Source organism: Clinocottus analis, unplaced genomic scaffold (assembly GCF_023055335.1).
Source record: "Clinocottus analis isolate CAN_PGR_092001 unplaced genomic scaffold, fCliAna1.0.p SCAF_16, whole genome shotgun sequence".
NCBI lineage: Eukaryota > Metazoa > Chordata > Actinopteri > Perciformes > Cottidae > Clinocottus > Clinocottus analis.
The window spans coordinates 12,321,711-12,346,389 of record NW_027175887.1 but is presented as its reverse complement, the minus strand read 5'-3'; the positions used below and the strand labels follow the sequence as shown (position 1 = coordinate 12,346,389).

At 42.9% G+C, this 24,679-nt stretch overlaps 1 protein-coding gene across 5 annotated transcripts in view; it reads left to right on the top strand.

Moving 5' to 3' along the window:
- Positions 1-19,765, top strand: part of cacna1ia (calcium voltage-gated channel subunit alpha1 Ia) — a 135,929-nt gene extending 116,164 nt beyond the window's left edge. Inside the window, exons 31-37 of one of the 5 annotated variants that reach the window (XM_068578808.1) lie at positions 1,096-1,217; positions 2,666-3,109; positions 6,457-6,606; positions 10,716-10,850; positions 12,796-13,006; positions 13,702-13,934; positions 14,241-19,765. In XM_068578808.1, the coding sequence (XP_068434909.1) occupies positions 1,096-1,217; positions 2,666-3,109; positions 6,457-6,606; positions 10,716-10,850; positions 12,796-13,006; positions 13,702-13,934; positions 14,241-14,972 (2,027 nt within the window). In that variant the 3' untranslated portion in view covers positions 14,973-19,765. Of the gene's footprint in view, positions 1-1,095; positions 1,218-2,665; positions 3,110-6,456; positions 6,607-10,712; positions 10,851-12,795; positions 13,007-13,701; positions 13,935-14,240 lie in introns of all 5 variants that reach the window. The other 4 variants (XM_068578809.1, XM_068578807.1, XM_068578811.1 and 1 more) reach the window with 4 other exon arrangements.
- The last annotated feature ends 4,914 nt before the right edge of the window (positions 19,766-24,679 follow it).

Here is a 24,679-nt window from a genome sequence, read left to right as displayed (position 1 = left end):
GAAAACAAAACATTTATATGGGATAAAAGTAAAATAAAAGGCGATATGGGAAGCCATAACTTCATCTTTCTGTGGGATTTTAATAAAGGGAAATTATCTGCACAAGAAGCCCTTTGATCATTCTGGCCATATTTTCTTTAAAAAACCTAAATTTGAGAAACACATTTTCTGGTCTGTACCAAAATATGCAATTTTACGTGGTTGTGTTCATAAGCTCATTCACATTGGAATAATCCTTTCATCTGTATGTGGTAATGTTGACATGAAAGGATTATACTCTAGTTGAAAAGCACATTGTCCATACATCATCAGGTGTAAGGCGATTATAATATATGTGTGTCAATGTCTGTCCCAGTGTGAAAATAGAATTGTGTCTTCCAGTTTGGTGCTCTCATTTTGATAAACTCAACTTGTGCATATAAAAAAGGACATGTATTAACTTTATTATGAAAATCTTCTGATTTCCTCTGCATCCTTTATTCCTTTTCATCACTTATCTCCCCTGCAGTCAGACAGCAATTAGGGAATCAACTCACTCTCCAATATTCTGATACATAAGTACTGTCCTAAAATATCCACATTGAAGTTGGAAGATATTTCCTCTGAACTGTCACATTCCCCTTGTGTGCTGCAGCTGCAGGCCGTGGCAACATTGCTTCCTATTGGAGCTTGGCAGGAAAAGGATTAGTGGCGCATGCAAGTGTCGCTTTCTTGATTCTTGAGGCCATTCCAAAGATTATCTTGGGATATAAGCTCAAAGACAAATGAAGTGTTTGGTCACATTGCTACTGATTTGATAACAGGCTGTGTCTACACTGAGTTGGCTTGTTTGGACAGTCATCCAGGCAGCTTAGTGACAGAAATGGCGCATGCCTCTGCAGTTTTGGGGAGCAATGACATGTTTAAGTGTTGTGTGTTTAAACTCATAAGTTTCTTCTTCTTCTTCTTCTTCTTCTTCTTCTTCTTCTTCTTCTTCTTCTTCTTCTTCTTCTTCTTCTTCTTCCCATTCCATTTTCTCTTCATCCTCTCACGTCTTACTTATCTGTGACCTGATAACGTCTTTTCTTTATCCTCCCATCTTACTCACATCCTCAGTCTGTAATGAAGACTACCCATGTGAGGGTATGAGTCGTCACGCTACCTTTGAGAACTTTGGCATGGCCTTCCTAACCCTCTTTCAAGTCTCCACGGGCGACAACTGGAATGGCATCATGAAGGTACAAAGTTACTTACTTAATACTTGTGTTTTTAAGAGGAGGAAAAACTGAAACACAGAGCTAAAGAAATCAGTGAAGAGGAGGTCTGATAAGAAACAGACTCTCTTATCTCTTATCCATATTATCTTCCACTCTAGTGATACTGTGATGAATAGGAAATGTGCTTGCTCAGCACCGGGAGCACAGATTTCCTTACTGATAGGCAGGGGAGTGACTGTGCATCATTACACACACACACACACACAATACCAATTTACCCTGTACACACATCTACTCCCACCAGCAGCTATCACCACTCCTCCGCACACCAAGGGCTGTGAGGGGAAAAGAGATTATGCTGGTGTCGGGCGAGGACCATTAAACACACGCTGGATACGGGGAGTGTGGATGGTAGCAGGCCATGAAGCAAACCAGCGTGCCACAAATGCAACCTCCCAGAGTAAATCTCTGTCATTTGTGCTGTCAAATTACTACCTAAGCTGTGAGACAGGTAGACCTACTTTGGTTTGGAAGCAGGAGAGTCAGAGTGGTAATCAGTCGTGCAATGAAGACGGGGAGAGGAAGAAGAGAGGAGGCATCAGAGGACTGTTATAAGACGGAAGACAATATAACTGACCAGTTCTTATGATTTCTTACCTCTTGAGAGTAAACTACAGGGCAAAAAATGAAAAGAGGGGGAAGGTACAGCGGCATGAGTGAGAGCAGGTGGAAAAGAAAGAACGCAATTATGTAAAGAAGTAAGATGGAAAAAGAGTAACAGCAGAAAAAGGAGGCGTTGTGTGAAAGAGCAAAGTGTGTAAATGCCATGCCAAATTAGGTTGAAAAGACCTGCTTTAGCGCAGCAGGCTAAAATTGTTATGTGGTCACAGCCTTGGTGAGGTATGTGTACTTCCTACTTGTCACTATGGTTCTTCTCTGACTGAACTCCGCTGAGCGCGTGTTAACCAGAGTGGAAAACCACTAGAATAATAGAGGGGGAAAATGCCTCCTGTTGTTTTGAGGAGAAGCAAAACAATTAAGTGTATGATGATTATACAAGTTGTCATGAATACAAAGAGTCTTGTTAACAAGAGCTTGATGCATTCCATTACCTAAAACATTTTTGATATGAATACCAATTATGTGAAGAGCTCACACACAGCCTTGTAACATTTCAGATCTTGACTTTTCTCCCTTGAATTTTTATCAGAATAACATTTTTTTTCTTGCTGCTTAAGCAATGTTCAATATAAGTAATTCTAGGTTGTAGCACGGCGGCTGTATAGAATTTCGTATGGGTGATCATATAGTTTTCTCCACTTCCGGTATCTTCACAAAGCTTTATCCAAAACTGTTGTACTCCTCATAGCTTCTCTGTTTCGTCTTTAGGACCGTCCCCTTTTTACATGACCCTTCTTCCTCTGCCCTGTCCTGACCTTTTTCCTCCTCCTCTTCCTCTATGACCCCAGGACACATTAAGGGAGTGCCCACCGGACCACAACACTGATGTGGACTATGCCTGCAACCCTAGCCTTCAGTTTATTTCGCCCATGTACTTTGTCTCCTTCGTGCTCACCGCCCAGTTCGTGCTCATCAATGTGGTGGTGGCCGTGCTGATGAAGCACCTGGACGACTCCAACAAGGAGGCCCAAGAGGAGGCGGAGATGGATGCAGAAATTGAGCTGGAGCTGGCCCAGGGCACCCTCTGTTGCATGGGCGCCCCCGGCTGCGGGGGTGGGAGAGTGGACAAAGGACTGGTCACTGCTGGACCTGGAGGCACAGCGGGGGGAAGCGACAGAGGATGTGGAGAGCGGGCAGACGGAGTGAGGAAAATGCTTCATTCAGCCGGCAGTGCACACTCAGGAGCGTACAACTCCCGTGACTCCAGCCGATCCCTGTACTCACCAGCACAAGTGAGTCTGTGTGTGTGTGTGTGTGTGTGTGTGTGTGTATGAGAGAGAGAGAGTGTGTATGAGAAGGTGTTAGAATTCCTGTGTGTCTTAACTGATGGTGTGAAAGTCCTATTTCCTATATGTGAGCGTCTGCTAGTAGAGATGTGTCAAGCCGATATGCCTATTGAGGCTTTTTTTTTTATTGTGGGCCTGTTTCAGCCATACAAAAATATGATTCTCATGAATTTAGTTCCATTTCTAATAATTTATTAGCGTGATGCAAGCCATATTTTCCTAATGCATTGTAGACCAGGTTTTAATTATTTATAAACATGTAGAAATTGCTGAAATAATTGCCTAATTATTTTAAGTATGCCTTGGGAGCTCTTAAGACGTAACACAGACATCCCTGCATTTAGTTTGGTTTCTTTGGCTGCCTGTCAGTTTGCTGCTCTTAACACAGTATCAATAAATTAGTTCATGCAGAGAAAATTACATATTTCATTCACGAAGTGGAGAAATACAAAAAGGGGTAAACAATAAGGCAGTCATTTCCGTACAGCGGTTGAATGGTGCTAACATGGGAGAGTGGGAATCATTGCTCGGTTTCCTATTGTGAAATTGACTGACAGCCACATTGCGTGATTACACTCTGTCATTTTATAATGTCGTTGTATAATTTGTTTGTACTTTTGTTCATTTTCTTTTACACACTGTGGGAGAAGGAAGGGCCAAGAAGGTTAAACTCTTACACATCGAGAGGGAATAAAAAGAAAAGGCGGATGAAAGGAAACAGGGAAAGAGACACTAAGCTGTGCCTTAATTGTGCCTTAATGTTAAGAAATCAATTAATATGAATGTGAAAACGTTCGGCTGGAATTAAAGGCAGAAATGCAACCAAACTACTTAAGTCGTAGTAGGCGGATGAAAGTCGAGGTGAAGCTGTATATTTGAATTCTAAGTATGTTTTTGTTTGTGTAGCAACCCATGTTGACAGCGAGGAGAAGTGCACAACTTTAACGGCTTTCTCAATGAAGTTAACGCTTAAGCTTTGCTAACACGTCAGTGCTCACATTGACTGCTTGACTACGAGGGTTTGCAGACACACATGCACAGGTTACATTTGTGAGATGATAATTTAAATCAGTGTGTGTGAGAGAGTAGATGCTCTCTCATTTCTACCCGTCGTCTGACAGCAGAGACGTGCGCTCCCATTATGAAAGCTCTAATGATATTCTGAGATATCCACGCAGAAGCACACATAAAGATGACTCATCGGCTGCCACGAAGAGCCTCTCACCTTTTGTAGAGCTAAAGTTGGCTGCACGGAGTCATTTTTAGCTCCGTGTGACAAAGAAACTTAATGCAGACCAGGGAGAACACACTGGCATCATCCTCCCCCTCTCTCTCTGTCTCATTCTCAGTCTCTCAAGTGATGCAATAAGGGATCTGGCAGACCGGTGCAATTTATTCAGAGCACAGGTCTTAGGGTTGGTGTGTGACTGCGTGCGTGTAAAAAGGTCCGTGTGAACCCAAACATTGTGACATTTTATCCTCTGGTGCTTTAACATTTGGTGAATCTCCACATATTCGCAATGTTATCAGTAGCTCAAATTTCCTTCGTCATCCATATTGTAAAATGTAGGTTTGTATAGTCAAAGTGCGCTGACAGATTGGATGAGTCTTGATGATGTATGGAGAAAAGCAAGAGTTCCAGAAATATGGCTGCGACAACGAGCATATTCTATAATGTGCCATAATTCACACTGAAAAAGTAATTTTCGACTTTATGGTGAAACACTAGAAAAATATTGCACAGGGACCAGAGGCGACATTGTAGGAAGTTGACACACAGAGGGAGAGAGGAAGGGAATGAGAGAGGAGAGATAATAGCTGAGCCAGTGACAGTCAGATAGACGCAGTAATTAATTTCATCTCTCTCTCTCTCTCTCTCTCTCAACTTCCATTCCCAGTAGACGGGCCCCATTGTTGCCCACTAATACAGTTATTAATGGAGGCCACCACAGTCAATCAAACATTATTTTTTTATATCAAGCTCTCCACCTACACAGAATGGATAATCTTGGGACTGTCTGTTTGAGAGAAAAGCAGATTTAAAAAAAAAAAAAAAAAGACATGTATTTAAAGAGCTGCATATGGAGTCAGCCTTACTGCCGGTTTGTCTTCGTGCCAAAATGTGACACTAAAATACTGTTTCATAAACCGGCATGATTTCAGTGTATTTATAATGCAGGGCGCACAGTAACCTTTCTCTTGAATCCTTTGCCCCCTCATTTTCAAAACACGAGCCATGAGTGATTGTATTATAACAGTTTGAGTCAGAAATGTGTGTTTGCATAAGATGTATAAGTATAGTCCGATAAGCGTTGTTGTAGAAATATGTTATGAAAATAGGCTTGTGTGGGGATTGAAGAGGAGTGACCTTGTTTCACAGTATCTTTTGGGATCTGCTGATATAATACAGTTATTCTGGTGGTTATGAATGTCCCACAGTCAGGCACAATGCATCTAAATCATTGTGAAATACAAGTGACCTGCCAAGAAACACAGAAATCATTTTTAAAGTAGGTTTCTTTTTCTGCCAGATTGGTTTCTGGGAAAACCAATCTGGCAGATGAGATTCAAGCAATGAGGGATCATTTAAGTCACAGAAAAAGCCCTGACTGATTCAGTCTGAATTGCTTTAAACCTAATAACACCCAGAGCACAAAGCCAATGCTTAAATCTTAAATTGTTTCAACAAGGTATTGAACAGCCTAATTGAGGTGATATATCATCAGCACCGCTCTCAGTGCTCAAGGCTTTGATAGTAAAATTATGTGTTGCTTGGCTAATGAGGGTTTGGAGTCATATTATTGAAGAGCCTTTTACCAAAAAGGAGCCGTGTTTAGCCCTAAAGGCCAACAAAGTAAGAGAGGGGGATTTTTTCTAGTTTATTTGTACACGATCTCCGACTCAGAGACTGTGTTTGAGATGCTTTTCTTCTACCTTTGTGGAAGAATTGTAGAAATAAATGCTTAGGTAATGTGAAATCGACATGGGTGTGTGAGAATATGCGCATGTGTGACTGTGAACAGTTGTGTGTGTGAGTACATTAACTATAAAAGCATACCTGCGTGTGCACAGTGACCTTTTTTATAACCCTTACTATGGTGTATGCATTTCCCTGCGTGTTCTTTGTCCTCGCATGTCCGCATGTGCACATGTTTGCACCTGCGTGCAATACTGGTCTGCTGGCCTGCGTCTCGTGTGTGTGTGTGTCTGTGTGTATGTCTGTGTGGTATGTGTGTGTCTGTGTGTGGTTGGGTTTGTGTTTGTGTGTGTGTTTGTGTGTGAATGTGTTCCAGGAGAGCCAATGGCTGGACAGCGTTTCTCTTCTGATCAAGGATACACTGGAGGGGGAGATGCTGATGATCGACAACCTCTCCGGTTCTGTCTTCCACCACTATGCTTCTCCTCCAACCATCTGCAGAGATTGCAAGGGCCATCCGCAAGAGGTACCGCCATGAACACACATGAATATATATATATATATATATATATATATATATATATATATATATATATATATATATATATATATATATATATGCACACAACAGAAACATTCGCCGGATGAGGGAAATAGCAGAACCAAAGGCATCCGTTTTTAGAAAAAAAAAGTCGAATCACTCCTTTAAGTCACACATGATATGTCCCCTGTATTAATCATACTAGTAATATTCTCACCTGAGAATATGTTTAGCTTTTTTTTAAATAACAAAAACACTTTGGTATTGGCACTTATGCAAACATGTTGCCAGACATGGACACTTTATGACCATGTTTATCGAAAATGAGCCCAGCAACAAATGTCGAGACTTTTCAGACAAACATTACACTATTTTAGACAGATGGCACAGAGTATACATAGTGTATTTGAAAAAGGCGGCTATGGTTTAGTTGCTGTGTTAACTCAGGGCATCTTACCAATGGCTACATGGAAATAAACAGGCTTAATAAGTCTTGTTTCATTATCTTGTTTTTGAACCAGGTCAGCTTTGAAGCTCTGAAATGAATTAATGTAGTCGCAGATGTGAGGGACCCAAATGGGATGTTATACCCACAGTTTCTTGTGGTTAAATAAATGTAAATCTAAAGATTTTGTTGACACAGATAATTACAAAGATAAGTAACATTTACAAATCTTGATTCATAAAATGCTTGTGCTCCTTTGCATGAAAGTAGGACCAAAATATAGATTATTCTGGGAAGCCTGAGTCCGTTAGGACTGATTTATTGCTCTGAGATGCTCGGTAAATATGGCCCCAGGGGTTGGGGGGAATACTCTTGAGGAACATGTTGAAATAAATTCACACTGGATGCAATCACAAAATAGTTGGGAACGTAGAAACTAAGAAATACGGCTGAAAGAGACATATGTATACATCTATAACGTGCAAAAATATAGAGGAAACAGTCCAACCAAACGTTAGTATGTACATACGCAGACACACACAGGGTTTCATTGCCCAACACATTTTTGCCTGCATGAACTGTGTTACAAAAACCTGCCAAACCAAACTATTACTATGCAAAACCAGTGAATAGTAAAACTCAGTAGTCCTGAAACCCTGAACACTCAAACACAAGACAAACACATTCATGCACACACACACACACACACACACAACCATGATGTCCGGGAGCTGACTATGTGCATGCACATTTGCAACAGGGTCACACACGTGAACATGCATTTGCATGTACTTTCATGGCCATACACAAACACAGGGCTTCATTCATCACACAAGGCAGTTTGAATAGGAAGTGTTGTTGAAGTTCACGCTTTATAAAGCATGTAAACTACTGTATGTGCTATTGTGCTGCAGTATGACAGAGAATGTCGGCACTTATTTAAACACTAGGTAATTTCCATGTGCAGGAATGTGGATTAATGAGGCCCGTTGCATGCATACACATATACCTGATATGCATGCCTATATGCACGCACTAACACTCTTTACGTGCTTGTATTTTGGGGTATGTTGTACGAAGGAGATCCTGAATAAAACACACTCACAAACATACTGTCCTGTTCCCGTGTTGTCCATCACAATGACAAAGTGCAGCGGGTCAGCTCAGGAGAAGCAATAACTGGGCTCTACACCTCCTCACCTGTCAGTCCTGCTTTCTGCCTGTCTGCAGATGCTGTCAAACCATCAATCTCCCCTCCCTCTTTTACATGCTTATTCTTCCCATCAGTCCCTCTGCTCCTGGCTAGCCCTCCATCTATCTGTGATTTACTGTATCTGACCCTGTACTGTTGTTATTCATTCCCCCAGGTCCTTTAACCATCAGACTTGCATATTGTTTGTTTGTATGAGAGGGAGAGAGAGAGAGAAAGAGAGAGAGCGAGAGAGGGTGTGTGACATTTTCTGACAGTCTTTCACTGCTGTGAGCTCTGTACAGTGACTAAGGGTTTAAAAGGACAGAAAGGAGCAGCGGGACACCTGTGTGTTGTGTGTGACAGTGGAATTATTCATCAAATAACTGCCTAATAAGAGACTCACTACAGCCGAGTCTGCAGGGAACTGTTTAATAGAGTAGTGAAGGCCTTTGACGTTTATTCAGTTGCTAGCATAAACGGACACTTCTCAAGCAAAATATTTATCTGACATTATTTCAAGAGATTCGCAGCATCTCATTATTGTGCATTTGATAGAAATGTGTATGGATGCAACTACGACACAAACATTTAAATACTTAGAAGACCATTTAAATCATCATGTGTATAAAAAAAACAGTGGTAGACAGCAAGAAGGAGGTGTGCCTGTTGTTGTTCCTGTGTGTTGTAATTGATCATCTGCTGGTGTTTCCTTTGTTTTACATGAATTATTGCTTACGCTTACCATGTCCACACTGGCACGAGTCATGCGATGTGGTCATGAGATTTCAGTCATGCTTATTTTCACGGTTTATTTCATTGCCTCGCAGCGGTGCTGAATGAATCGATGCTTTGCCTCTTTGCTCCAAGTGGACACTTTCAGTTGGCACCTGTGTAGCAACTCTTCCTGTACTCGTTATGCATTTTACATTGTGCATAAAAGCTCATGAACAGGGATACAGGAAGAGAAGGCTGTAGTTTCCTTTTCCTGCTAATACATGTGCCAACTGATGACTCACATGGACCTTTTTGAAGCTCTTTACAACCCAATTCTGAGACACAGATATGGTCCTGTCACATGGTAGCATAAAGGATAGCCAATATACAAAGAATTCAGGAAAACTGCTCCTTTAAATTAATGAGTTTCAATGCTATGCATCTGCTTTGCTTCCTTGCCTCATCCTAACTCACCTCTCTCTTTCAACTCTTCCCATTATCTCTCTCTCTCTCTCGCTCTCTCGCTCTCTCTCTCTTTTTGGCAACGGTAATTTACTGCTACAATTTGGTGGCTGTGAATCATTCTCTATGATCCTTTTTGTCTTTCTAATATGGATATGTGTTAATACTATATCACACTAACAGGCCTCACGCCATTGGATTTCATTGGGCCCTTTTTAAGTACCCTTCTTAATGCTTCTCTCTGGCTATTTATTGCGTCGTGTGGTGAAAGAAACACTGCTTGAGCTCATCATAGCACCCCCAGAACCCTGAAATTCCACTCCAGCTCACTGTTTGCAGTGCGTTTTGAAGTTGTGTTGCCATGGGAAGGGTAGAGAAGAGTGTCAGCCGAGAAGCATGAGCTCTCAGGTGGCTCATGCGGCGATAATTTAAAACCGATTCACTCGCCATTATGAGCTGAGTTACCTGATGAAACAAACTTAGTTGAAACTAATGTTGGAACAAACGAGAGAGAGGTAGTAACAGCTGGTGAAATTGTTGTCACTTCCCAATTAATCTGTGTTTGGTAATAATGTGTCTTCAAGAATAATGTGCATGGGTGAGAGTACAACAAGGACGATGACACACCGTTACCATACTCAGTTGGCTATAAGTGCAGAATTATGAGGTTCTGGTGTAGCTCCACCACCGCTCTTGATGGGGAAAACAATAGCATCTCTTCACTCCCGCTTACATATAAATGCAGACACTGCAGGTGTTTACCAAAAGAACACATGTACACACACCTGCTGTCATGCACTGCTTGGATATATGCCTCTCGCCCTCTCATTCAGCCCCTCTTTTCACATATTTTGTTCAATGAATGATGACAAAGCAATGTTGTTACTTCTTGAAATCTCTCACCCTGCTCTCTTTACAGACAGGTGCAACAGCTTTTTGGCCACTTTGAATTGTCAGCATCTGGTGAAGCATATCGAAACTTGGGGGAGGTTTTACCGAATCTTGTCTGTGTAGCTCACATCGGCCTTAAAGAGATACTGTATAAATAAAGGAGTCATGAGAGACATCTTCAAAACGTTGTTGCTGATCCTTTAGAAATGTAATGTCTATGTACACAAATCTGTAAGATACTGACGCCATAGTTGTTGTGAACCCTAGAATAAATCATGCAATATGTTAAGCACCAATTAATTACTTCCAGGAAGTCTGAACCGTTTGCTGTTCCTACTCACCTACTTCCTGTTTTAAGACGTGATTAACGGAGGCACATTCTTGCAGCAGATCAGGATGGCGGAGATAGAGCAGGCATCGCTGAAGTCGGAGCAACTGTCAGACAAGTCCTCGTCCCCGGCTCTGCCAGATGACCTCAGCCTGGACGAACACACGGCCTACCAGCTGCTGGCGCGAGAGGGGAAGGTGGGTACGAGCAGAGGGAAGATTAGGATCCACGCTTCTCTTTCAAAGCCTGAACACAATATGTACAATGTGTAGTACTGATATACTGTACATATGCCCTTATCCCTAAGATGACTCATTTTCTGTGAGGCCGAAAGGAAAAACAGTGGGAGGAAATTTAAATGTTTTTTTTTAAACAGATTATACCAATAAAGGAAGTTTTAGATCTGAGCATTGATCAGTGGTAATGATCGAGAGAGAGAGAGAGAGAGAGAGAGAGAGAGAGAGAGAGAGAGAGAGAGAGAGAGAGAGAGAGAGAGAGAGAGAGAGAGAGAGAGAGAGAGAGAGAGAGAGAGAGAGAGAGAGAGAGAGAGAGAGAGAGAGAGAGAGAGAGAGATACATTTGGACTGTATACCTGCTTGTCAAATTTACACACAATGTTGAGGCCAATTAAATCTTCATGCCAGTATAACTTTTTTGTGTTAAAAAAAAACAATAAAGAAAAAAAGCTTTTGAGAAAGAAATAGATTAATTGAACAATGTAACAGCCATTGCACCATACATTCATGGTGGTTATAGCTTCTAGTATGCTCACTATTTTGATTAGTATACCGGCACTTTGTGGCTCTCCCCCAAGAGGATGAGCACATTTTTTATACTCATTTCAACACAAAACAAATGGCCATTATAAAATATGTGTTATGGCTATGCTGTAGGCTCCCTTGTGAATTACAGGTACAAACCTTAGGTCCCAGAGATTTCTTTATCTCTTCCTCGCAGCGTATCAGTGGAAACTATCTTGTCTTTGAAGAATCCACAGTCTTCTCATGAATAAAACTAGGCTCTTCCTCGTTGCTGTCCTAGGTGGCTCTCACACCTCGCTCCCCTGCACCCACTTTCCCCCTTTTTTCGACTTTATCTTTCATGCTTGTTCTTTCTCAGTGCTTACCCCTCTGGTAATTGCACACCTTCTCTGCACCTCCCTCTAGCCCCTCTATCTCCTTCCCTTATCATCCGTCCTTCCTCGATATCCTCCACTGTAATGGGGTAATGCTCCTTGTTTCTGGATAGCCGGATAAGCCCGCTATCGCCAGGCATGGCTGTGAAACATTGCTCATTAGAGGAGGGGGAAAAGAGAGGGGAGAGGAAAGGCACAAGGTGAGGAAGGATCTAAGGTCAGGGATTTCATTTGTTTGACACGGTTTGCTAAATAGAAGTGTGTGTGTGTGTGTCTGCGTGTGTGTGGGGCAAGGCTGTTTGAGGTATGTGTGGGTGTGGGTGGCAGCCTGTTTGAAAGGGGGCTGTTCAGGGGCTACAACTGAATGACTCAGAGATACAATAATGCACTAGTGGAAGCACAAAAGCGGACACACACACACACACACACACATGCACAAACTCACTTAAATGATTCTGCAGTCCCTACACGATGGTAATTAAAACGTACGCGCCAAGAGCTTACAAAGCTGAACTCCTGCCTTAATCTACCTCCTGCTTCCCGCTTCCAGCTGTTGGAGTCATCACACACATTGACACATTTATAACCAAACAATTATTGTTACAATATCTAACATTAACATGACAATAACGGGCTCTTTCAACTCATAATAAGTCACTCGCACTTAAATGAAAAGCCAGGGGGATGGTGTGAAACATAGGCCACGTTTGATATCTGCAGGATGCCGGCTCTTTGCTGTACTCTTTCTCTGTCAGGCTTGTTCCATGAATTGTTACTTAACAAAATATAATGCTAATCCTAAACTTAAATTGTCCCTTTGCAGAAGAAATAAGAGCTTAAGTCTTAAGCTTTTTTCCAGCACACTAGTCAAATACCTTTTCAGCACATAAATTATCTCCGTCTTTATTTTGGTCCTTTCCCCGCCATGTTTAATTCATCTTGTTTAAATCCTGGCAACGTATTGGAAAAGACTTTCTCTCCAACGTCCAATCGTTTGTTCTCTTCCAGGGAAGGTGCAGCAGCGGCTCCCGCAGCTCAGAAGAGGCCGGAGATGGAGGAAGTCATGCAGGAGGCCACCAGACTCGGACCGTGGTGCAGACCCAGGTGCAGGGGTTGAGCCAGCCCTGCCGGGCCCTCTGCACTGGCATGGAGGTGGAGACTGCACTGCAGGAGATGCAAACACGCCAACAGCTTATGTGCTCACCTCACTGTAGCCCTGGTGAGTAAAACTAGATACAGTAAATCCACTGTACTACCAACAATATATTATAATAGGTATGTGTACCACTAGTGCACTAGTTAATGTCTGATTTAATGTATTGTTTTTTGTGTGGCTTATATGCCAAATAAGATGGTAAGTCAAATTGATTGTAGCACAGGAAAGTACTAGAAATAACATGATTTTGTTCAACAAAAGCAACATGTTATCTTCCAAGATGAATATCAAAGAAAACTCATTGTAAATGTTATTCACAGAATGAGGATTTAAAGGGGGACTATATAGGTACCAGAAATGTAGAAGAGAGCATACAATGGGGCACTTGAACCTCTGCAAAGAATAGCTTGAAATGACTTTCACATCTTTGTAGGTCTGCAGCTGGTGCGAGGTATTTAAATTATCTCTATTTTTAAACCAATTGGCATCACAAAGCATATACTCAGACCCACACATTGAAACATCGACATATTTAAACAATGTGTCCTTTTACCCACCGCCCTGCAGAGCATCAACTCACAGGCAACCTACAAGTTGCCTGTGCTTTGTTTGCGGACTTAAAAGCTATTAATATGCAATATTCAGAGGGAGAAAAAAAAAATCCTTCTCATTAATGTAAGGGACATTCACCAGAAAAGTGTAGACAATCCATACATTGACAGCGGGATAAAAATGGAAAGAGTGTATTCCTCCTCAAGGCGGCGTTTCCAGCAGCAGCAACAAGGAAAGAAACAAAGGAGGAGGCGGAGCCAGTGGCATTTCTCCTCTCTTCCATCTGCCTGCAGAGTTCTTCCACCCCGCAGGAGCAGCCATCCCAGCACCTCCCCGCAGTAGGAGCCTACGGTTGACGAGGGGCCTTCGGCTGACCTCCCCAGACTCCTGGGTCTCGCTCCGCTCCCCGGGAGCCCATAGCAAGATGCTCTGTTCACAGGTAGGGGGAGGGCAGGTGAGGGGGGGAAACACAGATAAATAGCTCATTGGACAGGGATAGTTGTGAGGTTTTACGGTGGAAGAGGCTTAAGCAAGTCATTAGATTGATGCTCACGAAGCAAATAAAAGAGGATTATTTTTTTGCGCTTGGGTGAGTAATGGCCCATAGTTTGGTCACTGACAGCAAATGATGAAGTATTATGAAAACTGATTTGTATTCAGCATTTAACAATACAACATATTACATTCTTCATGGAAATTAAGGTTGGATTCATGCGCTTTCTGTCTTCCTTCCTCCTGTCTTCAGTACCAGTCCCACAGTGACTCATCCCTTGCCACAGGCAGCTCTGAGGGCAGCCTCCAGACCACCATGGAGGAGGGACTGAGCTTCAGCGTCTCTCCACCACAGAACTTGGAGTCGCCTTTGCCGACCGCTCCCTTACCCCTCGTGTGCCCGCTCCCGTTGTCCGAAGACAAGACTGCCATTTCCTCCCCAGTCCAGACCCTGAGACCGAGGCCGAGCCCGTCCTCAGGCCTCACCCTCCAGGCCACCAGGGGCCACCAGCGTAGCCAGAGCAGTGGCCGAGGTAGCACCAGCCCGGGTTACACCCGCGAAGACTCCATCGACCCCTCAGACGAGGACCTGGGCATCGGTATCGGATCATCAATTGGTGGTTGTGGCTCCAGCCAAGCGGGCAACAGTGAACACTTGTCGGAGACGCTGAGCAGCTTGTCGCTGACATCGCTGCTGTCGCCCAGCTCCTTGGTGTACCCAGGAGCCGGGGTGAAGAAGTGCAACAGCACAGGCAGCCTGGACCAGGGGGGGATGCTGCTGTCGTCCCGGGGCAGGGAGGGACGCCGGGAAATTCTGGGCTTGGAGCTTATGGACCCCCAAGGCTTCTTGGCCAACCCTTGGACGGGGGTATTAGTTGATACGAGAAGAGGAGAAGGACGAGTTGACATAGGAGATGGCGAGCAAGGTTTCAAAGGGAAGAGCTCAAGCCAAACAACAATAGGGCCTTGTCGGAAAAACAGATGAAACCTACTGTTCACAGTTTCTTTGTCTCTCCATTCCTTGGATCTAAACCCATAGCTGTCCCTCTCACTCTCTCTGCTCCCATCAGTGAGAGAGAGGCTCGATGACACACGATGTCCCGCATTCCAAAACCAAACCCTCATCTTGCCCCCTCAAACCCTTTCTATACATTTGTGACAAGCCCATGTCCTATTTTGTGGTACCTAGGGGAGTGGTCTTGGTTATTGCCTGCTGGCGAGGATGTGGCCTGTGAAGTTAAGGCCCTCTTGAAGCCTGTGTCTGTTGGGGAGGACAAGGGAAGGTTTTGCTCGCATTGGAACACCCGGAGACCCGCTCATATCAGGGCGTCGATAGGAGCAGAGGCAAAAGAGCTTAAATCTAATGACACAAGAAAGAGTCTTGTTGTTGCTCTATTGTAGTTTCCTTTATCCGGTGTTGGTTTGGGTTCACTGAGGTTGAAAATGCAAAAATACAAGTACCCAAACTGAAACATGCAAACAAAGAACCGTTTGATCCGTTTATGTCTCAGAGGCAGTGCAGCAAGTAAGTGGGAGGAGGCTTGGAAAATGGCAGAATATATTAAGGCGGAAGGAAGGCTGGGAAAGGAGACGACAGGTCATTTGTTTGGCTGGGAAAGCAGAAAGCGGATCTAATGTCCATCTGTTCTGGCAGACGGAAACAACAAGTCCTACTCACTCTGGCACAGGACCTTCCGCTGTTTTCAGAGTAAAACGTAAGGTGGAGGAGAGTTCAAGAGTGTGTGCTCAGAGTCTGTGTGAGAGCCCTGCCTCAGGTATCCAAGGCATGAATCAAATCATTCTCATCACTTCACCATACCTCTGTGTTTTTTAAACAGAAGATAGGTATTGACTGATCAAAGGTCTGCGCCTGTGTCAACTTAGTTTTGAGTGGCAGCGGAAAATGAAAAGAAATGGACCGATTGCGGAGGTGAAACCGTGCATGGATTGATTCGTGAAATTGGTTCTTTTTCTTTCTATCTCCAGCATCTCTCACCCTCTCATACATGAAGAAATGAAAGAGAGCTCAGTTGGAGCTTTACAAACCCCATCAGAAAGAACAATAATGTGCGCATGGGGCCGCCTTGTGTGCGCCAAAACAAATGGTTCACAGCTACTTAATGAAGTGAGACTTCAAGCACACTCCTTTTGACACCACTTCCTCACACAATGCTAAAGGATTAGTGACGAACGGACAAACCCACCAGAGTTGCGCGGGACCTTGACTGCATGATGGAATTGCATTTAACCAAGATTTTTTTTTTTTTATCTATATACAGAAGTGTATCAAGATGTCAATGTTGGGTGATAACCATGTGATTTCTATTCCACTATTTTTGTAGAAAAGAGAATAGGCACGTGCAAGTGTTGCCGTTACTTTGTCCCCATTTCATTTGACCCTTTCGATCTCTTTGACTTGTCGTCTAGGACTTTTTGTCTGCCAGTGGCTTCCAGTTTTATAACATTTTTTAAGGTGTGGACGGTGTATAAAACAACGAAGCAAAAAATTTCAAACTAACTTTGTGCGCTGAAGTGATTGTTCCCTCCAGCACATTTCTCTTTGGGAACACCGGTTCCTCATGGATTCTTTTTTTTTTTTTTTTTTTTTTTTTTTTTCAAAATGTGGACAACCAGAGATGGGAACAGCCATATTCACTCAGCACCTGAGGATCGTTCTAGCTCACAGACATTCCTGGCTGTACACAGGGAACTTTGTTTGCTTTTAGCCTCTTATGCTAAAAAAAACAAACATGAATAGCATAAACCATCTCTACGAAAGCTTTAATTTGAGAGTTACAACACAACATATCGATTTTGGACACATTAGTGTGTCTTAAGCATGGTTCTGGGATTGCAATACAGTATGCTTTTTCTTGAAATGACACATTAATGCACTCATCTTTTCTTCACACAAACACTATGTTGTAGCAACCCTTTCTCACACCATAGTTTCACATCAAAAGCTTGACACTGTAACAATGAACACAACTTTGCATCTTTTAATGCAAGCTTACTTTGGCTTCTGCCGCTTGATTAATCACTCCATCACAAAAAAGGAGGTGCTCATCTTTAAGCCTGATTTCTAGAGGTAGACTGTTGTATCCCTTGTCTTTTAAAACATTACCTTGTTTTTTGTGCGTTTTCTTTTTCAGAATTAATGAGGTGATGTGAGAAAAAACTGAGGGTGTTACCTTTTTTTTACCATGCAAAATCACTTTGATGACTATGTTTTATCACATGGTGTAGGGTATTAATGAGCGATCGTAAAGACAGTTGTGTGTGTGTGTGTGCGTGCGCGTGTGTGTTTATGACTTCAGGTGAAGTGATTGCCTTTTCCTGAAGTGTCCTGTTTGTCAGTGAGGATACCTGAGATTAAAGGTTGAAGAGGGAAAACACGAAGCAACCAAGGGCTGTTATAGCTTCAAAGAGATATCCTCCTATCTTTCTAAGACAAATCCTTGTCAACTGAATATGACATCAAGGGTTAAAGCCTGACTACGCAGCAATAAATGTTTTATGTGTATGCCCTGAGTAAATGATGTCAATGTGATTTTTATCTCCTCAGAATACGACAGTATCCATTACTGTCTGTTTTTGCTTCTACTTGTCTGAACTCACAACCAATCAGAGAGCACCTCTGCCCTCTCGGAGACTAAACAGTAGAGAGATGGGCTGCGATTGGACATCGTGAACAAGTGAGGTTATTGAACTCAGGTCGGGGGGTAAAACCCACTAGTACATCTTTAAAGATAGCTGTAAAGGTGTGCTCAGACTGAACCCAGAGCAAATTTTCACCTTGCTTTATTCGCACAAATTTGGAGCGTTTCTACGCTACAAACAGCCAAAGCACCCACAGTGCAGATGTTAGCTCTAACAACCCAACAATGCACCAACTGCTTGTGAGCAGTGTGCCTTTGTACAGTATGTGTGTGCTACAGCTACAGGCAGACCCGTTCACCAGGATCTGAGTGAGTTTCTATTGTTTTCCCCCCCTCTTGTTTCTATATGTTGACGAAGTGGAGTACGATAGCTCGGGATACGCACAAAAGTTTCAACATTTTCAAACTTGTACAGACAAGTTTTTTCTTTAATCACTCTGCCCCGAGCAAACCTTCGTCCTACTCTACAATGAAGTTGTATGCAATCACGCCGCCTCTAAAGTTAGCTTTGCCTTCAGTCTGAACACACCTTAAGAGTGTACAATTCACATTTGTACATATCTTTGTATTTTGATCTGCATGTGTGCATTGCTGCCAGTGACCATGATTATATATCATTAGTATGCATTTCATAAAATTGTACAAAGTTAAAGGGAATGCCCCAGTGTTTTTTGACTACTGCTATGACACCACGGAAAAAAAGAATCAGTCCGAGCCACAACAAAAACATATTTCTTCCAACGCATTATCCACCAGATAGTTATAATTATATTGAACAGTAACATTTTTCAGTTCAGTCTTCCTGTTATTTACATTTAAATTAAAAAGAGGTTAAAACAGTCCCGAGCAGGGAAAGCCAGTGGTAGGACAGGGACAAAAGCAGGAAGTGCGCAGAGAAGACCGCCAGCTGGACGGCGTAAAGCCAGCAGACAGTGTGAGAGACCGAGGTGGTGAGAGGCAGCATGAGCAGGAGACTTCTCCAGACAGCTTGTCATCGGCAGCCTTGCCCAGCTCGGCAGTGCGTTGAAGCACATTAGGCATGCGCGCTGAACTCCGAGGTGTTGTTTACCTCACACCCCCAACCAGCCAGCCGTCCACCTCGTCCAACCTCTCAAAACCAGCTCTCCCTGCAGGCCCCCGTCCTTCAAATGTCACTGCAGGAGGGTTTAGGTGTGTGTGTGTGTGTGTGTGTGTGTGTGTGTGTGTGTGTGTGTGTGTGTGTGTGTGTGTGTGTGTGTGTGTGGTGAGCGGTACGCGTGCGCGTCTCTCTGAGGCTTTGGGTGCACTTGAGTGTGAGTTAAAACGAGTCCAAACAAGTACGTTTGAGTGAATATGTCATTGCTCCGGTTTTCAGTGGCCTGTCATCTGAAATTTTTGGGGCATTAACTCTGATTTGCCTTCCGTCACCTGAAGAAAACAAGTGACCTCTTGCGACATCAAAGGTCAGTGTGCTGATTTGGTCAATATCCGCCCAAGGCGACACACAAAGTGCCCGGAGACGTCAAGGCCGCTTGGGTACGAGATCATTTTTTCACCTCACATGGAAACACTGGTTTAGTCTGAGCTATACAACATTTATAGTGCTTTTGTACCGCATGGCATCCATCCAATGTACATTTCTGAGGCAAGGATGCATTGAATTCTAGTGGGTTATGGCAGGCTTCTTTTCAAAGAAGAGCATCATTCTAGTCTTTGTTTAAAATATTAGGTCAAATGGTAGATGGAAAAGAATATGAAATATTGTGGTGGTACCACAAAGTTTTGTCAAACGTTAATCTGATAAACAAGGTCCAAACAGCTGTGTCTCATTAGTGCGTTTGTCTCTGGGCTCAAAAGGGAAAACTTGAAACTTCTGACAACTTGTTTTCAAAGAAGTGTTTCTTTTTTTTTCCCCGGGGGAAGTGTGAAGCTTTTTATTCTAAAAAGTGTGTCAATCCGGTGTTTTTAGTGCACCGTCCTTGTTGTGTTTAGAGGTGACCTGCTTTAAGGTCCATAAACAGTGACATCAGGCTGGTATCGTTTGGATATTAGACACTCAGAGAGGACAAAATGAAGGGTCACTGAGCATTATGGGAAACTTTAATGAAGCAATTTTGAAGAGTTGAAAAATAAAGTAAAAAATGAGTGGCGTTCTATTTTTGAATGCAGCTTTATCGGATTATTATTCAAAGAATGAGCGCGTCAACATTTTCGCCCACTCTTGGAGCGACACTTTCTCTCTCACTGTATCTCTTTCTTCCATTTATATAAATCACATCAGTCAGCACAACCTGAACCCACACCTGAGTGTTTCCCGACGCACACATTTATCAAGGTGTTTGGAAGGCAGCTCCTGTTAGCCGTCAAGGCTAACCGCCCAGGGACTTTTCCACAGACTCCAGAAAGAGAGCCAGATGAAAGGTAGGTTATGAAGGATGATGAGGTGCCACTGCAATGAGCTGATTGTAAAAGATCAGAGAAATGAAGCTGTCAATCTCCAGGTGATAGTTAAACTCTTTTAAACTCTGAAGGTTTTTCCCTCTTACGAGTGTCACTTTGTGGTTTGCGTCATAGATTCATGACTTTGTTTCGATGCTGCTTTCCTTCATGGAAGTTATCTTAATTTTCATATTAGTGTTTGAGGTCACACATGCACATATGCAGAGATGTACACACACACACCCCATGTACACGTCCTCCCGCTTTACCTCTGCAACATAAAGCCATTAGCAGTGAGAGGAGCTGTGACAGCTGAGACTGGGAGATTGGGAGCAGTGCTGACACTGCGAGTTTCAGCCGTGCTGCGCTTTCATCGCCAGGAATGATTGACTGGTTTGCTCAACACCTGGCCTACTGTTTAGTAAGATAATAGTGAAAATAATACAGCAACAATGTTGAGCGACTGGTTCACGCCTTGAAAGATTTATTTGAAGGGAGCTCAGGCGGTTCAGTTAAATGCTGGGCTGTGTTTCTCCAACAGGCAGATTTCAAATCCCAGTTCAAGCTGTCACATCTTTGCCTCGTCTGAATACAGAACTCAGCAATTTCCCTTTTACAAGAAAACAATTTTTGAAATCTGGCAAAACTACCTCGGCATTTCAGCGGAATCCGCTTATTACATTTTCTGCTGAATTGTAAGAATGATTGAGATCATCAGGAGAAAAGAAACGTCGCCGACCTCGATTTCACCTGCAAGACAAAACTGAAGGAAAAGTAAGGCTCTCACAGGTGTTTTTATGATAATGTATGAAGTGACAAAAAAACAATGACAATGTGAGAAACGTCTGCAGCGCCCCTCGGCGTCATAGCGTTATGGTTTCAGCTCATTGTTTTGAAGTCTAGCTAGCAACTTCGCTGTTTTGGGATACTCTCACTGCTCTAATAGCTTAATTTTCTGCTACAGCGGTCAACTGTTTTGAGCCTACACTCACCGGCCGGGACCAAACAGCAGACCCACAGCTGGCATCCTGCAGAGCACATTAGCGCTGCTCTGGTCACTAGATCGCCATGTTGGAGAGATCACTGCCACCGCTCTATCTGCGCTCAACATCTCTCCTCATCCCTCTGCGTGTGAGCGACGTTTGTGGGTCCTAAACTGACATTTGTCTCTACACAGAAACCTCCCCTCTGGGTGAAAGGCCTGTTTGTCATGCGGTGTGAAACCAAAAGGTGTTATTTTGACCGATGATGTGTGTCCAAAGTTTGAGTTACGTTACAAGCATCCACGACCTCCGAAAATGCAATTTTTTTTTACAAAGGAAAAAATCTTTGTGCCCTCTGAAAAAGGGAAAGTAAGTTTACGAAATAGTCTCATGCAACTTGTAAGCTGAATTTGTAAGAAGGTTTCTGCTGTAAAAGTACAATACAAAGTTTATATTTTCTCCTCTAAATTGGGGAGCGTCCAGACCAACGAAGGCAGCAGATTTTTATTCATGCAATTTAATTGTTGGATTAGTTGGACCTTCAATTATAATAACCTTGAAATATCTCCATGCACTTCAAAGCAATTGCACATGAAAGTTAATGCCACGTCAGGTGCACAAACAGGGAGCGTGTGGTTTTAGCTTTGTTGACTTTATCTCAGCATGCTATGCTGCTGTAATAAAACTAAAGGGGGCATTTTTGAGGATGGTTCAGTCAATAGGTAGAGATACAGTCAACCCACTGTGCCAATGGTTTAAGAGCAGCAACTCCAGCCAAGAAGTGAGAAACTTGACGTAGGTCTTGAGTGGATTTCATGCTAAAGTGTGGTGCATGTTGCATCTTAACCCTCTCTGTCTCTCAGAGCTGCCGGTGGTGTTTCGAGCTCATGCGTGCTGCACTATGTGCACGCTGAGAGCGACAAAAAGAGTCAGAACTCAGAAGCACACTAAAATACAAATTATGCTTGACAGGTTGTAGTGAAGGGCAACGTGGAAGGACAACCTGAAATTGGTCTGAATATATTTCCAACAGAATAAGTCTTCTTCATGTGTCTGAAATGTAATCAGAAAGTGTAATTCAAGGCCTGAGGGTGTTGCACAGGGTGTCCGTCCATAAAGATGAAACAAGATATTGGCATTTTATTTACCTTGAGCTCTAAATTCAGCTGGTCCTTTTGAAAGACTGGGGAGCTATGAATTAATACACCAATATTCTTTAATGTCTATTATCTGTTTCATCATTCTTATATCTACCCTGACAATATGTTGTCAGGGTGCGAGAGAGAAACGAAGAAAGAGAAGAAAGCAGAGGCAGAGAAACAGAGAGTCGAAACCACATGAAAACAACAGCAACTCAGCATGTTACACTGACTCATGTCACTGTTGAGTTTTGAATTAGGCCCTTAGGAAAAAAAAGTCTCCAGACAGACATGATGATAATCATCCATAATAGTCACTGTGGCTATTCCAGACTTATAATTATGAAACTCCTGATTACACTTTATAGTCCCCCGCTGCATTTACTGTCTTCAACTCTGGCTATTTATATATAAATTATTTGGATGGAGAAATTTAGACTGTAAAGTGACACCAGTATAATATTGTACATAATAATAATAATAATAATAATAATACATTTTATTTGTCTGGCCTTTTAAAAGTGAAACATTCAGATATTGTGCTATGATTTGGGAGAAGTTCAGACCGTACAGCAGCATCATTTCAAAGAAATAATCATCTTTCAAGGCGGACCTGAAACCTTTTCATTTGTTTCTGAGATACTCAAGGCACTGAACATTGCGCAGACAAAAGATAGAAGCAGCAATAAAACAAGAATGATGAGGATAGTGAGAAACAAAATACAAAAATAGTATCACCGGTTAGAACCAAACCTTAATAAATGGGCTTTAAGAGCTGTTTTGAAAGTGCTGAGTGATGATATATAGGAAGTATAGTATCCTAGTGGTCCTATTTTGATGTGGGTTTTTCTTGTGTGTGCGTCTGTCTGCATACGTACTCAGTCTGTGTGTTTCTGTGCTAAACCCTTTGACAGCCACCTCCCTCCCCAGGTTCATGTGAGGAGACTTACAAGCCTTTGTCTCTCATCTCCATCTCGTATTTATCACAGCAATTAGGCGCTCTGCTGAGCGCGTAGGCCCACACTGGGCAAACATTTCTCCTCCACTGGAGAGCCTGTCTGCCCCGTCTACCAAGGGGCCTGCTGGGTGTGTGTGTGTGTGTGTGTGTGTGTGTGTGTGTGTGTGTGTGTGTGTGTGTGTGTGTGTGTGTGTGTGTGTGTGTGTGTGTGTGTGTGTGTGTGTGCGCGTGTGAGAGAGAGACTGTGACTGTCCCATCTTTGCTGGAAATGGTGTTTTGAGCACCCATTGGTTGTCAAGTGCCGCTGCCTTTTGTTGCAGCCTGGATCAAGAAGCCACCGAGGCTTCCACTGTGGCAAATGTTGTCCTTTGTCCTTGCCGTGTCTGTACTGGTATACAGGGACGATATCGCCGTCAGGCAGACCAAGCTCAGAGATCAAAAGAAAGAGAGGGACAACGCTGCAGACAAAAGACTGCGAGAAACGGAGGGGGGGGGGAGAGAGATGAATGAGGTTGAAACAAAATGGAGAATGTACAGAAGAAAGGTGCCAAAAACATTTAAGAACGCATCAGTGAGACGAGTAAAGAAAAGCAGTAGTGTGACACATTGCTACTATGAACGCCAGTGGCGGATGAAAAAAGGTCCACATTTAGCTCTTGAGCATATGTTGTAGATCCACAGGAGCCCAGGAAGTGAAACTGAAGCCAACACTTGGAGCACAGGATGTATCCACAGAGAAATGACACACACACACGCACACACACACACGCACACACACACACACACACACAGATGCACAATACAGGTGTCATTACGGTAAAGCAGTGTTTGTTTCAGACGTTCATCTCTATGATCACTTTCGGATCGATCTTGTATCTTTAAATTACTTAAGTGAAGTAACTTTTCCAGCAATTAACAGAAACTGTTTCGTTTTGTGCGCAATGAACGTCCACATTTTCAGTTAAAGCATAAGTTTGGATAACTTTGCCGTTTTTGAAGTCCGTCTTAAACCAATAGTCATGTCCCAAGATGATTTAGAACATTTAAACAGGTTTTGCTCGTGGTAATTATTCCTTCTGTCCAGACTGAAGAGATCGTTTCATATTGTGCTTCCAATATAAAGAAGTCCCTTTTTACAGAAGAGCAACATACTGTGTGTCATGTGTACTGAATGATCTCCTCTCGACTGGACCCCTGCAACAGCATCATGTAGGCACATCAGCCAAAAGCATCAACTACACTACATCCAGAACAGCTGCTAGTCTCCTCTCCCCATGTGAAGTGGGTTTGAGTACCTTTTTTAAAGCGCCATTCAAATAAAATGTATTAGGATTATTTGTATTATTAATTGCCCGTATCAACAGTTGGAATGATAACGGCAAACAAAACCTGTTTCCATGTTCAAATGATTACTGTTTTAAGTCGGACTTAAAAAATTGCGAACCCGTCCTTTCATATTTCCCTGGTTTTCAAAAGGTTCATGCCTGCTTGTGTGTTATTTAGTCGTACTGGCGTGAGCAAAGGGGTAATTGCAT